This window comes from Bufo gargarizans, chromosome 8 (genome assembly GCF_014858855.1).
Source record: "Bufo gargarizans isolate SCDJY-AF-19 chromosome 8, ASM1485885v1, whole genome shotgun sequence".
Classification (NCBI taxonomy): Eukaryota; Metazoa; Chordata; class Amphibia; order Anura; family Bufonidae; genus Bufo; species Bufo gargarizans.
Genome location: NC_058087.1, coordinates 66,194,455 through 66,209,896, shown reverse-complemented (window position 1 = coordinate 66,209,896; position 15,442 = coordinate 66,194,455). Strand labels below are relative to the sequence as shown.

The 15,442-nt window shown below is 43.8% G+C and overlaps 1 protein-coding gene across 2 annotated transcripts in view; it reads right to left on the bottom strand.

Annotated features, from left to right (window-relative positions):
* Positions 1-93: 93 nt before the first annotated feature.
* LANCL1 (LanC like 1) overlaps positions 94-15,442 on the bottom strand; it is a 38,177-nt gene continuing 22,828 nt past the window's right edge. For both annotated transcript variants that reach the window (XM_044303394.1, XM_044303395.1), the window contains exons 4-10: positions 12,606-12,813; positions 8,572-8,719; positions 8,233-8,379; positions 6,897-7,079; positions 4,343-4,519; positions 2,269-2,341; positions 94-636 (exon numbers count right to left, since the gene is read on the bottom strand). In XM_044303394.1, coding sequence (XP_044159329.1) covers positions 560-636; positions 2,269-2,341; positions 4,343-4,519; positions 6,897-7,079; positions 8,233-8,379; positions 8,572-8,719; positions 12,606-12,813 — 1,013 coding nt within the window. In that variant the 3' untranslated portion in view covers positions 94-559. The remainder of the gene's footprint in view (positions 637-2,268; positions 2,342-4,342; positions 4,520-6,896; positions 7,080-8,232; positions 8,380-8,571; positions 8,720-12,605; positions 12,814-15,442) is intronic.

The following is a 15,442-nucleotide window of genomic DNA, read 5'->3' as shown; positions in this document are numbered from 1 at the left end:
TCTACATACTATTATACAAAAGCTGAATCTCATGTGTTCCAAACATATGGTCGAATAAATCTTGCACATCACATTAATGTTTTTTGTTTTTTCTTTTGAGTGCTGCTTCTTCATTCACATACACAGTCAGTATTTCAAATACAAATATTATTAATTGCTCAACTATTTGTACAGTTTTTCTCTTGCATCATATTATCCATATTATACTTTACTATGCATCAGTAAGCCCATGGACGGTGCAGGAAAAAGCAAGTGACATCTAAATACCATAACATTCATCTCTTTTTCAGCAAAGAAAAAAAAAGATGATGTAGCCGTTCCACTAAGCAGAAGAATCACTGCTCGACATCTTCCCTACTGTAAAGGGAACGAAAGCTGCAGCTGTGCGGTAGGCAGATTTATCGACAAGCATTGTCATGCTAACAAAGAGATGCAAAATGACATCACTTGTCATATCCACTGAAAAACATGACATCAATATCTTCTCGTCAAGATGTAGAAGGAAGTATTAAAAGCGCTGAAGACATTTCAAGTACTTCTTGAAGCAAAGCAACAGAAACTATATCTCAAAGGCGGGAAATCTCGCTTTTGCAGGATCCAGTAAGTCAGCCAAAAAGTAGATGGTGCCAGCCAGCCCTGTAGGTAAAGCATCGAAATGACAAAGATATAAGAAAAAGAAGAAAAAAAAACAATTTACGGAATAATTATAATTCCAAATTATATTTGGAATGTGGAATGCTGACAGAACGGAAGGCAACCTGATCCTGAACTGATTGCTTTCCATTCAGAATCCATTAGGACTAAATGGAATAGTTTTTTCCCCGGTTTGAGATCCTCTGTCGGATCTCAATACTGGAAAACAACAACGCAAGTGTAAAACAGCCCATACTCCCTTCTCCTCATTGAGAATGCTTGCACGCTCGGCCAAGGTGAGCATGCATGTGTATGGAGAAGGAAAGATAACTGTTCAATCGACAACTATTAAACTTCACATATTTCTATATGCATGTATTTACCATAAAACCAGATGCCAGTAAACATTTCTGATTAAGACTAGGGGTAATAACATATGGAATTGCTCATGTTCTTTCTCCGTTACTAGAAAAAGGACCCCCCTTTCATGTGACAATCAGAAAAGACATTCTTTCCGATTGGTAGAGAAGGGTGATGACATTAATAAAAGTCCATATCACTGGAGGATGTACAGGGAAGATGAGTCAGTACCAGGCCATCATGTTTTTTTCTTGATGTTACTTGCAGCTTCCCCCTCTCATACATTAAAGGAAAACAGGAATTACAACTTTTAATGCTGATCTCGACTTCAAACCAAATAGTACACTTAGAATATTGACCCGGGCATCAACTCAAACTGAACATTCAAAACTTTAATGAGATACCCAAGATATCGAAGCTCTAGCTCTAATACAATGGTCAGTACAACATCTGGCTATATCTGCCTGCTGGGAGGACAATCCAATTATCCTTTCCTCTATATTCTCCGAACAATCGCTCCCGATCAATGCCCCATGCAAGCATGGTTCCGACCAAACGCATCTTTTATGCAAACACCATCCTTGGTCAGTAGCACATCCCGACACATATATGCTGCTGACCGTAGTGCAAACTGTGAAGAGGAACAATAGTACGAACAATGCTGCTCTCAACTTATTGTTGATGATTGCACCATGTAAAACGAAGTAAACAAGCGCAAACGATTTGTAATACTGTCGACCCTTGCTCATTACGGGAAGATTTTCTGCCAGTGTAAACGGGCCCTAAGAGACCACATGAAGGCTGAAATATCAGCTTCTCCATTATAACTGTGTGACAAGAGCTGTCTATTCGTCAACAGCAACAGAAGTGTGTGCTCCCCCCCCCCCCTCCCTTTTTTGGTGATAATATGGAAGTCTGTTGAAAATAGCAACTAATCACAGTGCAGTAAGCCATATTAGACACTTTCATAAATATGCCCCAAGGGCCCAATGCATGGAAGTCTTGCAAATGCTGCTTGGCGGGAGCCCCTAGCCTACCCTTTTACATGGCCAATGATTATTGCGATTATCAGGGAGAAGCCTTCCTAGGAGGTGCCTCTGATCACCCAATCAATGAGGAAACTCTTGTTCCTCAGGTAAAAGCCTCACAATGAAACAATGAATCTCTAGGGGACAAGGGATGGCAGCAGTGATCCCTCGCCCCCATGGACACGAACAGATGGTGAGAAATCACCAGAATGAGGATGTATGTATATATATTATCTATTTCACGTACCTTCAAAAAGGGAAAATGGAGTATCCGGAGTCCTGCAACCATGCTCTCCATAATCCATGCACCACTCTGCAAACTGGTAGAAGAACACAATGTCAAAAGTGAGGTTAAGCCCTTCAGGACTAAGCCAATTTTTGTTTTGTTTATTTCCTCCCCCCCCCCCCCCCCCCCCTTTTTTTTTTTACTTTTCCGTTCACATAGCTTCACGAGTGCTTGTTTTTTGGAGAGGGAGCAATTTGTATTTATAATAAATACAATCTATAAATGGCACATTCAACTATGGCCCCATGCACACGGCCGTGTTTCACAGCCGTGTGCGGGCCGTGGAACCGCGGCCTGGATCCCTCCTGAGAGCAGAAGCGCACGGCGTCACTGGTTGCTATGACGCCGTGCGCTCCCTGCTGCCGGCACAGTACAGTAATACACTGGTATAGATCATACCAGTGTATTACTGTACTGTGCCGGCAGCAGGGAGCGCACGGCGTCATAGCAACCAGTGACGCCGTGCGCTCCTGCTCTCAGGAGGGATCCAGGCCGCGGTTCCACGGCCCGCACACGGCTGTGAAACACGGCCGTGTGCATGGGGCCTATAACTAGAATATACAAGGTATACAAACACGCCTCTACGTTAGTCTTTCACAGTAGCCTATGCTGCACTATACAGGCAAAAAATGTGTAGGAGTGCCTTTCTTAAAGGGGTTCTGCACTTTCATTTAACTGATGATCTATCCTCTGGATAGATCATCAGCTTCTGATCGGCGGGGGTCCGACACCCGGAACCCCTGCCGATCAGCTGTTTGAAAAGGCAGCGGCGCTCCAGAGGATAGATCATCAGTTTATTGAAAGTGCAGAACCCCTTTAAAGATACGTTATAAAGGCCTGTTCCCCAGAAAACCCCTGTAGAATACCATGCCATGCATGTACATTATGGACTGTCCTGACTAAAGGCTCTATACGCTACATGTACATCATGGGCTGTCCTGACTAAAGGCTCTATGCCATACATAGACATCATGGTGATTGCACAGGTACAGATTCTGTATCTGTGCGATCATCAACAGGAGCTTAGCGAGGACTGACAGGCTCCCATTGTAATGGGCGGTATTATGAAAAATCTGATCCTGGCCATCTGACCTTCTAAATAGAAACAGCAGAGCGCTTCTAACAGCATGGCACTGTGGGATATGCCATAAATGTCTGTTGCAATATACCTTTTAAATGGAGAACTGGGGGTTAAAAATAATAATTTTTTTTTAAACAAATTCCATATTTTTCACTTTATAACATGCTTTTTTGCCTAAAAGTAGGGGGGAAAACATCAGCATGTCTTATAAAGAGAATGCTAATGAGCGATTCCATTATCGAAGAGCTCATTAGTATGCAGGCGGCGAGGGGAGCGGTGACAGTAGCGCTGCTAGCATTTGCTGTTCTAACCACTTCATGGTCTTCTTATGGGCCCCACGCTGCACTGTCCTGACCTCATACAGCATGCGTTGTCCAGTCACAGTAAAGCACAGGGCCTGGAAGAAGACCAGGGAACGAGCAGGAGAGGCAAGTTCACTTCTTTATCTTATGTCTGATCTGAGATCTGCAAGTTTGGGTGTCTGATTGGGGGCTCTAATACAGATTGGGGTCTTATCTGAGGTATAATAAAGATTGTGGGGAATCTGATCTGAGGGTTGATAAAGTTTGGGGGCTTGCTTGGGGAGTCTAATAAAGATTGGGTGGTCTCATATGTGGTCTAATAAAGATTGGGGGGGGGGGGGGTCTAATTGGAAGATATGGGGTAAAAAGTTTGGTAGTCTGCTATGAGGTCTGATATAGATTAGGGGTGTGATTGGGGGGGTCTGATCTGAGGTCTGATGAAGATTGGGGATCTGATGTGAGATCCAATGAAAAATATATATTTTTTCAGATTTTTACTCCTCTCAAACCTAGGTCTTATAATCAGGTGTGTCTTATAAAGCAAAAAAGATGGTATGTGTGAGCACTCAGTATAGGATAATAGCTTAACACATCAGTGGAATACACACGTAAACCAGTTTTGTAAAAGTCTCCATACTGCCAAACCACTCACCTTACATGCTCTGTACAAATATTTCAAATCATGTGTCAGGTTGTACAGTGCAAGGAAACTATAGGCATTTCCTGCCACTCCATGGCATATTCCATATCCTTTCTTCAGTAATCCACGTTGCCAACAGATCTCAGCGCACTGGGCGGCATCTGCTAGATAGGCACTAGCCTTGAAAAGCTGGCATTAAAAGTAATAAATTATACACAGGTTAAATTCAGTGAAACAGCAGCGCAGTGGCATCAAACATTATATCACATTCTCAGCAATCCAACTATCCTTTCTGATGGGGCATCTAGCACTGCAGAAGGCACATTTCAGGGGGAAATGCAACTAGTAGGTATATGAAGTAAAGATCACAGGACAAAACTGTTGCATGAAACGGCCTTCGCCCTTTTCTAATTCACATCTTATGCTCTTGCTTCAGCAATAAAGCAGAAGTTGTACTGGAGGGTGAGTGCTGTAGTTTTCAAGTTCTTCTCTGCTACACTGGGAGTTGTAGTTTCACAGCAACTGGAGAGCTGAAGGTTGCTGAACCCTGGCATACGGGCACCTGTGCAGTTATTTCTTTTTATGGGATGTGCGGACTAAAACACAGTTTTACAACCCTGTCCCTGCCATCTTTATGTGATTGTGGCCTGCATGCAGGGTATGCTTAGCAGGCTGTGCCTCTCTGGCGCAGCCTGCTGGTGTGTCAGTATAGCACTGAGAGTGAATAAGCATGAGTGCATTATAGAAGCGATCAAAAGTGACCTTGTGGGACTAGCAAATGGTTAAAAAAAAAAAAGCTTTAAAAAGTTGGATTAAATAAAAAAAAGCTTTTTAATGTAAAAAATTACAAAAATCTATTCCCCTCCACATATTTGGTATTGCTACAACTGTATCGACCCACACTAAATTATCTCAGGATTTATCCTGCACAGTGAACAACATTAAAAAATAACTGCTAGAATCTCAGTTTTTTTTGCTTATTCGCCACCAAAAAAACTGAATAGAAAGCAATTAAAAAAAGTGTTATGTACCCACATATTATACCAATGAAACATACAAGTCATCTGGCAAAACTGAGAAATAAAAATAAAAGGGTCTTAGGATGTGGCGATGCAAAATCATTTTATTTTCCTAAAACCGAAACTTTTTTTATTGTGCAAAAGTAGTAAAACATTTTAAAAAAAAAGTATCATGCATCTGGTATCGCTGTACCTGCTCTGACCCAGTGGGATAAAGGGGCACATTTATTAAGACCAGCGTTTTAGATGCCGGTCTTAATAAACCCCTAAGCTGAAGTTATGAAGAGGCGGCGGCCTCTTCCTAGCGGTCTTACAGTTAGACCTTTTTCTACGCCTGAAATAGGAGTAAAAAATGGTAAATGAGATGAAATGAGCCCGTCCCCTTCCCCACCTTTTTAGACCTGGCGTGAGTGGGAAAAGTCAGTTGTGCTGCAATTTGCGCCTGAAATACACCTAACATAGGCTACTTTCACACTAGCGTTCTGCTGTCCGCTCGTGAGCTCCGTTTGAAGGAGCTCACGAGCGGAGCAGAACGCTTCCGTCCAGCCCAGCAGTCTGAATGGATGCGGATCAGCTCAGACTGCATCAGTCTGGCGGCGCTCAGCCTCGCCTCCGCACGGCCAGGCGGACAGCTGAACGCTGCTTGCGGCCGTGCGGATCGGTCCAGACTTACAATGTAAGTCAATGGGAACGGATCCGCTTGAAGATGACACCATATGGCTCAATCTTCAAGCGGATCTGTCCCCCATTGACTTTACATTGAAGGTCTGAACTGATCCGCTCAGGCTACTCTCGCACTTAGAAATTTTTCTAAGTTATTAATGCAGACGGATCCGTACTGAACGGAGCCTCCGTCTGCATTAATATGATCGGATCCGTTCAGAACGGATCCGATCAAGCGCAAGTGTGAAAGTAGCCTTAGGTGTATTTCAGAGTTATAAATGACCGCCAAAGTTGTCATGTTATTTATGACACAAAGTGAACACTGCAAAATGTGCAACGTAAAAACTCAATGGCGGTGTTAATGATTGTTCCCATACTCCCACAAAGAGTTAACAAACGTCGACCAATAAGTTGTATGTACCACAAAATGGTGCTCTTAAAAACTACAACTTGTCCTGCATAAACCAAACTCCCATATGGATAAATTGATGGAAAAATAAAGTTATAGCTCTTATGGTCTATTCACATCTGCCTTTAAGGCTCAGTCACAGATTTGGTCAAAAATAGGGAAGAGAAAAGTCCCTTATGCAGGACTTTTTTCTCTGCTAAAAAAATGTTCTTCCGAACGGAAACCAAATGGATACCATTACAGTCAATGGGATCTGTTAGGCTCCGTTCCTGTCAGTTATAAGCTAATCTGGCACTTCCCTTATTTCCGTTCTTCTGCTCCTAAAATGGAACAGAAGAACGAAAATACACAGCGCTGATGTGTAAGGCCCCAAATGCATACAAGGGAAAGGGGCTATAGATAGACAACCTTATATTTACAGACTGTGATAAAACAGGGAATATATTCATGAAAGCACAGGAAAAGTGATCAGTACCTTGTAAGCTTGTGTTAGCATATAAATGATACCAGGAGCTCCATGACACCAGTGCACCAGAAGATCCCTGTTGTCCCCAATGCAGGCAGGATAGTTTCCGGAGGGATACCTGAGATGGCGGACAAATTCCACACTTGGTCCAATAAGGGTCTGTAGCTTTTCAGTACTGACGTTACATTGAGGCTGAGGAGAATAATACAATATACTTTGACAGCGATCAAGTTACTTGTACTAGTAAATCATAGTAGATGCACACACTGATCTATTCTCACTAAAGACTTAAAGGGGTTCTGCACCTTCATTTAACTGATGATCTATCCTCTGGACAGATCATCAGCTTCTGATCGGTGGGGGTCCGACACCCGGGACCCCCGCCGATCAGCTGTTTGAGAAGGCAGCGCCGCTGCCTTCTCACTGTTTACCGCCGGGCCGCCCGCCCACTGACGTCACGACTTGTATCAACTAGAGTGGGCGCAGCTAAGCTCTGTTCACTTGAATGGAGCTTAGCCGTGCCCACTGTAGTTGATACAAGTCGTGACGTCAGTGGGCGGGCGGCCCGGCGGCAAACAGTGAGAAGGCCGCGGCGCTGCTGGAGCGCCGCTGCCTTCTCAAACAGCTGATCGGCGGGGGTCCCGGGTGTCGGACCCCCACCGATCAGAAGCTGATGATCTGTCCAGAGGATAGATCATCAGTTAAATGAAGGTGCAGATCCCCTTTAACTAAACAAATCCCTAGGTATGCCATCTAGGACTGACAGTATAAATATTGTTTATAGTGGACTAGCAAAAAAGAAAACAAATTGTTAGTCTTTTTCTTTTTAGGTACATTGCACTGTCCTCTCTGGTAGCGCTCCCTGCTTCTTCTCCGGTGGCATAAAGTCTGGTCCACCTTCTCCTGCATTCAGTGATGGACTAACAAGTCTCTACCCCCTCTCAGTGCCAGGGTAGTGATCTCAGTAATGCATACAGCTATATCTCTCTCTACACATAACATAGTGCAATTTATTAGTGGAATTGCTGGGGCTGTGTGTGCCATTTTCTATGCAGATGAGGAAGCAAGAAGAAGAGAGCTTCTACTGGGGGGTAGGTTAGCAAGAGCTGACAGGTGCTTGATGGTCACAGGAATGAGCTTCTGCCCACACACAAAAAGGAGAGAGACCACAGCTGCAGAGGGGTTACTGAAAAGGCTAAAAAGGGTGAAAATGATATTGAAGAGAAGCGCTTTTGCATTGATAAAGTTAAAACAATGGGGTACATTTCTCAAATTTTTTATTTGTGAGATAACTCAAACTTTTTTTTTATTTTTTTTTTAGCATTTCCTTACACAGTAAACTTACCTGCATTAAGTAGTAATAAATGCCTGCGAGGCCATGCGCTGGTCCTACATAGTACTCTCCGTACCATTCATACATTAACGGGCTTTGATTTTGCATGCGTTTGTGAGCAGCAAAGTTCTCACCAGATTTTATTACTACTTCACACACCTAAAAAATAAAAAAAAATATTAAAATTGCTTTACAGGATCTGTTATAGAGAACAGGACGGCACTGTATATATACATTTCAACTACAGTATTGTATGTAGAATCAAGGTTGATTTAAAACTATTGACTCTTCACGCAAAATGTAAAAAGTAACCTGATAAAGTTACACTAAAGTTTATTTTCAAACATTCACCTCTTGGATGCATCTGAAGGAAACCTTCTCTGCATTGTAACACTTGTTGATGAACAACAAGGTGTATAGGTAACCCATACGGCCGTACAAGAGCTCATCTGGTAGTCGGGACTCCAATTTCAGCACAGAAGGGTGCATCTGGAGCACTCTGGGAAAACAAAATAGCAGAAAGCACCAACTCATCAAAAGGCTCATGCTCACAACTGTATTTTTAGTTCGTGTCCTACCCACATGTTTTACGATTCGCACACACACCCCATTCATTTCTATGGGACTGCAAATAATGCGGAAAGCACACAGATGTCATTCTTGTGCTGTCTGTATCCGTGTGTCCGCCTCGCAAATTATAGAACATATGTCCATTTTGTGGACAAGAATAGGCATTTCTACTATTGGGCCTGTGAAAAATACAGCATAAATACAGCACATAGTACACAAATAACTTCCCTTTTCTGCTGCGTTTTGGATGTATACACACCCTTAGCCATGACTACGGGTCTGTACACATCCGAAACGCATCAGAGAAGGTGCATTATTTGTGCCCTATAAGGGGTCATTTACAAACAGATATATGCCAGGTCTAAAAATGGGGGCATAGTGTGGGTGGGAAAAGTGCGGGTAGGCAGGCCTGTCTCATTTATCATTTACTACACCTGTTTATGGCGTAGAAAATGGTCTAAATCTATGCCAGCAAGGGGGCTGCCATAGCTTTAGACAAGTGTAAAGTTCGTTATGTAGAGGCTAGCGCCTCTAAATAACTTAGGCGGATGAGGGGACAAAGACCGGCATCTAAATCACCGGTCTTCATAAATTTCCCCCCTATATGTTTGTCACATTTGCATTTTATGAATATTCTGCAATAAGGGGTTCAGTGTTTTTTATCTAGCGGCTGTAATGAACTTTCTTCTTCCGCTTGCATTTGTTTGAGCGCCATGCTCTTCCGTGCCCCAGGCTCCTATTTTGAAGCTGGTCGTGATCTGTTTTTCGTCAAAGCACTGCTTTACACATAGAACCTATTTGTACTGACACAGTAAAGAAAATCAAACCCATACAATATACTGTATGTCTATCTCATCACTATTAGCCCTGAAAAACGATATGCTTAGAACATAGTAAGCAAGCAATGTATTGACATAATGGCCTGAACTGATAGAAAAGTAATAGTGTGGCTCTACGGTGTCCCCTAGTGGTGAAGGATGAAAACTCACTAACATAATACACTACCCAAAAAAACTATGAAGTTAGTATGTGGTTGAATACAAAACTCTTAAGGCCATACACATTAGATAAACATTGGTTAAACATGCTGATTATGGCAGGATTGGCCAACACGTGGGGTTTACCCAAATCTCCCTCAAAGGCAGATGGTGGGGTATCGGACAAAAGCTTACTCCCCTCGTCCTTTGAGAACATATGCATGCTCAGCTGAAACAAAACAAAATGGGCAAATTTCACAAAAAAGCCTGGTTCTTAAAGGGCTTGTGTCACTTCAGCAAGTGGCATTTATCATGTAGAGAAAGTCAATACAAGGCACTTACTAATGTATTGTGATTGTCCATATTGCTTCCTTTGCTGACTGGATCCATTTTTCCATCCCATTATACACTGCTCATTTCCATGGTTACGACCACTCTGCAATCCAGCAGCGGTGGCTATGCTTGCAACGAGCAAGGAAACGAGCAGTGTATAATGGGATGGAAAAATAAATCCAGCCAGCAAAGGAGGCAATATGAACAATCACAATACATTAGTACGTGCCTTGTATTAACTTTGTCTACATAATTAATGCAATTTACTGAAGTGACCCCCCCCCCCCCCCCCCCCCCTTTAAAGAGAACCTGTCACCTATCCTGACATGTCTGTTTCAGTAAATATTCTATTCCACATGAAATGACCATTCAGGAACATTTATTCTTATAACTCTTTTTTACTATTGTTCAACTATTCCTGCTAATAGTTTAAGGATATACAGCCAGGTCCATAAATATTGGGACATCGACATAATTCTCCATTTTTGGCTCTATACACCACCACAATGGATTTGAAATGAAACAAACAAGATGTGCTGTAACTGCAGACTGTCAGCTTTAATTTGAGGGCATTTACATCCAAATCAGGTGAACGGTGTAGGAATTACAACAGTTTGCATATGTGCCTCCCACTTGTTACGGGACCAAAAACTACCACCACCATGCTTCACTGATGAGGTGGTATGCTTAGGATCATGAGCAGTTCCTTTCCTTCTCCATACTCTTCCCATCACTCTGGTACAAGTTGATCTTGGTCTCATCTGTCCATAGGATGTTGTTCCAGAACTGTGAAGGCTTTTTTAGATGTTGTTTGGCAAACTCTTATCTGGCCTTCCTCTTTTTGAGGCTCATACACACTGGGCCATAGAACAGCTGAGAAGTCAATTGTCCCATTACTTTTGGTCCCTTAACAAGTGGGAGGCACATATGCAAACTTGTAATTCCTACACCGTTCACCTGATTTGGATGTAAATACCCTCAAATTAAAGCTGACAGTCTGCAGGTAAAGCATATCTTGTTCGTTTCATTTCAAATCCATTGTGGTGGTGTATAGAGCCAAAAATGTTAGAATTGTGCCGATGTCCCAGTATTTATGGGCCTGACTGTAGGTACAGATGAGCGTTACCAGTTGGTGTGTCCCTTCAGTCTAGCATTGACCAATCACTGCCAAACAATCACATCCCCACTGGTAACCCCCATCTGTACCTGTATCTTTAAACTTTTAGCAGGAATAAAAAAAGAACGCCACAACATAGAGTCATAAGAAATGATTTCCCACAATTGTTATTGCATGGGGAATGCAAGTAACTAGTAAAACAGCCATGTAAGGAGAGGGGACAGGTCCTCTTTAAGGCCAAAACAGGCCTGATTCTTAAAGGGGTTTTCCAGGATTTTTATATTGATGGCCTCATATTTTGAGGGAGTCGACCTCGGCTGATCATCTGTTCTCAGAGTAGCTCCAGTGCGGGAACTAGACAGCTCCATATACTCTGCAGTGGACAGAACGGATTACTGCTGTGCTGCATCCATTTCAGAGTGGGGTCTGACACCTGGCACTCTCAGTGATCGGCTGTATAGACAGCCCCCGGGATCGGAACTACCACTGAGAGCCAGAAGCACAGCTCCGTTCAAAGTGTGGTGGCCGTGCCGAGTTACTGCAGCTCAGCTCCCATTCATCTGGATTCAATTAATATTCAATTGTAGGTGAAAAATTCCCAGCATATTACAGTACCAGCAAGGTGGATCAGATTTTATAAAATGTCATACATGCGCTAAGGGGACAATGCTGCAGATTTTTGTTACTACGATCATTGATCCCCCATGCAGCCTACATTATGTCAGCAGCACATCCTGTGTTTACATGGTGAGATGCGCTGTCGAAGAGAGAGCTCTATGCATAAGACATCTATCTAGCTACCAAACGAGCATTTACTCATTTGTAGACTGCTGCCCTGTTAAGAAGGGACAATCTGTGTTCTTACCAAAGCTCACAGGCCAATAATTGGGACAGTGAAAAATTAAAGGAGTGCATACTCCTTAATACTGAGTAAAGGAGCGCCGGCCTATTCTAACAGCTGATCGGCGGGGGTCTAAGGTGTCAGAACCCTGCTGATGTGATATTGAAGACCCATGCTAAGGATAAGTGATCAACATTTAGGCCTCATGCACACGGCCTATTCCCGTATTGCTGCCCGCGGCCATGTGCTCACTGCATTACGGATGCGGACCCATTCACTTGAATAGGGTTCCTCTCCGTGCCTCCGCACCGCAAAAAAAATATATTATTTTTTTTATTTTTTTTGCGGTGCAGACAGATCACGGACCCGTTCAATTTGAATGGGTGTGGATCCGCCACGGCAGCCGCTTGGATAGTGCCTGAGCATTGGGGACAGGAAATTTCGGTCTCCAATGCACAAAACGGCCGTGTTGAGGCCTTATTCCCGGATAACCACTTTAAAATCTTAAAGAAGATAAATTTTGCCTTGGCAGCTGGGAAATGCTTACCTTGAAATACATTCATCTGCTTCCTTATGAGAGCCAAGCCTATGCAAAATTACAGCAGCTACCGCATAGGGACCTGCATCTCCGCACAGGAAAGTGACATCACGTTTGTTCAGGCTGTGCAATGCTTTGGAGGCATATTCTTGTGCTCTTATCAAGAATGACTGATCTCCAAACACTTCAGAGAGGTGAAGATACAAAAGGGCTATTCCTGGAGAATAGAAAAGGTATGCAAATAGTAGTTTAAAAAGTTTGATAAAATAATCACTTATTAGCATTTCCATCTCTAAAACCTGTACAACAATCAGTCATGCCATTGTGTAGACCCCCTTCTAGCTGCTAAAACAGCTCTCGCCCATCAAGGTATGGACTCCACCAGACCTCTGAAGGTGTCCTGGGTAGCTGCCATAAAGCAGCAGATCCATTAAATGGGGTATTCCAGCCAAATGAAACTGCCCAGGTCTCTGCTGCTCTACACTTCCTGCTCCTATCCCAACTGGGCAGGAAATAGCTGGTAATGCAGCTCAGTCAATCACTGTCTGCAGTGGTGACCCGCCCCAGCTAGAAGGAGGCAAAGCCTGTGCCCACTGGTCTGCCCGTGAGGCAGGCTAAAAAAGAAGGGTCATTTTACATGAGCAGATTTCTGCCTTTGTAATGACCGCCAACCAATGATGTAGCTCACACGGGCAGATAACTGCCAGAACAATCTGCTGGTTTGTTTGGACTGGATCATATTTATGCTTTCATAAAAGATCTAATCGGCGAGCCTTTTACACAGGTCATTGACTGGCAAGAAAAATGACAGCCAAGCTAAGCCCTTAGGCCTCTTTCACACGGGCGTAGCGGGAAAATGTGCGGGTGCGTTGCGGGAACACGCACGATTTTTCAGCGCAAGTGAAAAACATTGTAATGCGTTTTGCACTCGCCTGAGAAAAAAAATCGCACATGTTTGGGACTAGGGCTGCACGATATGGGAATTTTGTGCGATTGCGATTAGGGCCCTAAAAATTGTGATAACGATATGCGATGCGATATTTTAAAGGAATTGTGCTAGAGGTCTATTTGCTTGGATTTTCCCATATGAGCCGCTGACGCGGCTGGGTATGACAGTTATGGGGGGGGGGGATCTGTGGAAGACGCTGAGTTGTGGGGGATCTGTGGAGGGTGCTGTTATATGGGGGATCTGTGGAGGACGCTGTGTTGTGGGGGATCTGTGGAGGACGCTGTCATATGGGGGATCTGTGGAGGACGCTGTCATATGGGGGATCTGTGGAGGACGCTGTCATATGGGGGATCTGTGGAGGACGCTGTCATATGGGGGATCTGTGGAGGACACTGTTATAGGGGATGTGTGGAGGACACATAGGGCCATGAGGGGGGCCAGCTTAAGACATATAGCATCTTATGCTGGTCCCCCTCATGTGTCCTAAACTGGGCACATAACTGCCGTTTGCATGTAAAGTGTTTTACTAGTGTGTGTGTGGGTGAAACAATCTCTCTCCTAACAGGTCCGGCCTCTGTACTCACTATGAATGCAATGCACTGCAGCGAGCTGGCCGGCCGCCGCATGACTGACGTCACTTAGTAACGCTCCTGCTTCCTGAAGTGGGAGGAGCATTACTAAGTGACGTGAGTCACACCCCGGCCGGCCAACTTGCTGCCGCTTGCTGCAGTGCATTGCATTCATAGTGAGTACAGAGGCCGGACCTGTTAGGAGAGAGATTGTTTCACCCACACACACACTAGTAAAACACTTTACACGCAAAAGGCAGTTATGTGCGCAGGGCCCCTTTATATATAATCGCGGCATTTTCGGGTCGGCCAAATCGCCATATCGCATTTGCCGATTATCGCAATTCGATTATTTTTTCGATTTATCGTGCAGCCCTATTTGGTACCCAAACCCGAACTTCTTCACAGAAGTTCGGGCTTGGGATTGGTGTTCTGTAGATTGCTATTATTTTCCCTTATAACATGGTTATAAGGGAAAATAATAGCATTCTGAATACAGAATGCATAGTAAAATAGCGCTGATGGGGTTACAAAAAAATAATAATTTAACTCACCTTAATCCAATTGATCGCGCAGCCGGCATCTCTTTCTGTCTTCATCTTAGCTGTGTAGGAACAGGACCTGTGGTGACGTCACTCCGGTCATCACATGATCTTTTACCATGGTGATGGATCATGTGATGACCGGAGTGACGTCACCACAGGTCCTGTTACTGCACGCAGCAAAGATGAAGACAGAAGGAGATGCCGGCTGCGCAAGCAAGTGGACTAAGGTGAGTTACATTTTATTTATTTTTTTTACCCCCTCCAGCACTATTTTACTATGCATTCTGCATTCAGAATGCTATTATTTTCCCTTATAACCATGTCATAAGGGAAAATAATAATGATCGGGTCTCCATACCGATAGTCTCCTAGCAACCGTGCGTGAAAATCGCACCGCATCCGCACTTGCTTGCGGATGCTTGCGATTTTAACGCAACCCCATTCATTTCTATGCGGCCTGCGTTACGTGAAAAACGCACAAAATAGAGCATGCTGCGATTTTCACGCAACGCATAAGTGATGCGTGAAAATCACCGCTCATGTAAACAGCCCCATAGAAATGAATGGGTCGGGACTCCGTGCGGGTGCAATGCGTTCAACTCACGCATCGCATCCGCGTGGAATACTCGCTCGTGTGAAAGGGGCCTTAAAGAGGACCTTTCACCTGAAAATGAAAGTTAAACTAAAGATATAGCCTTACTTACATACCCCCGGTATTGCTTATTCAGTCATTTTTCAATCAGTGCCCCCCGGAATATTTGCCGCCTGGTATGCTAATGAGCC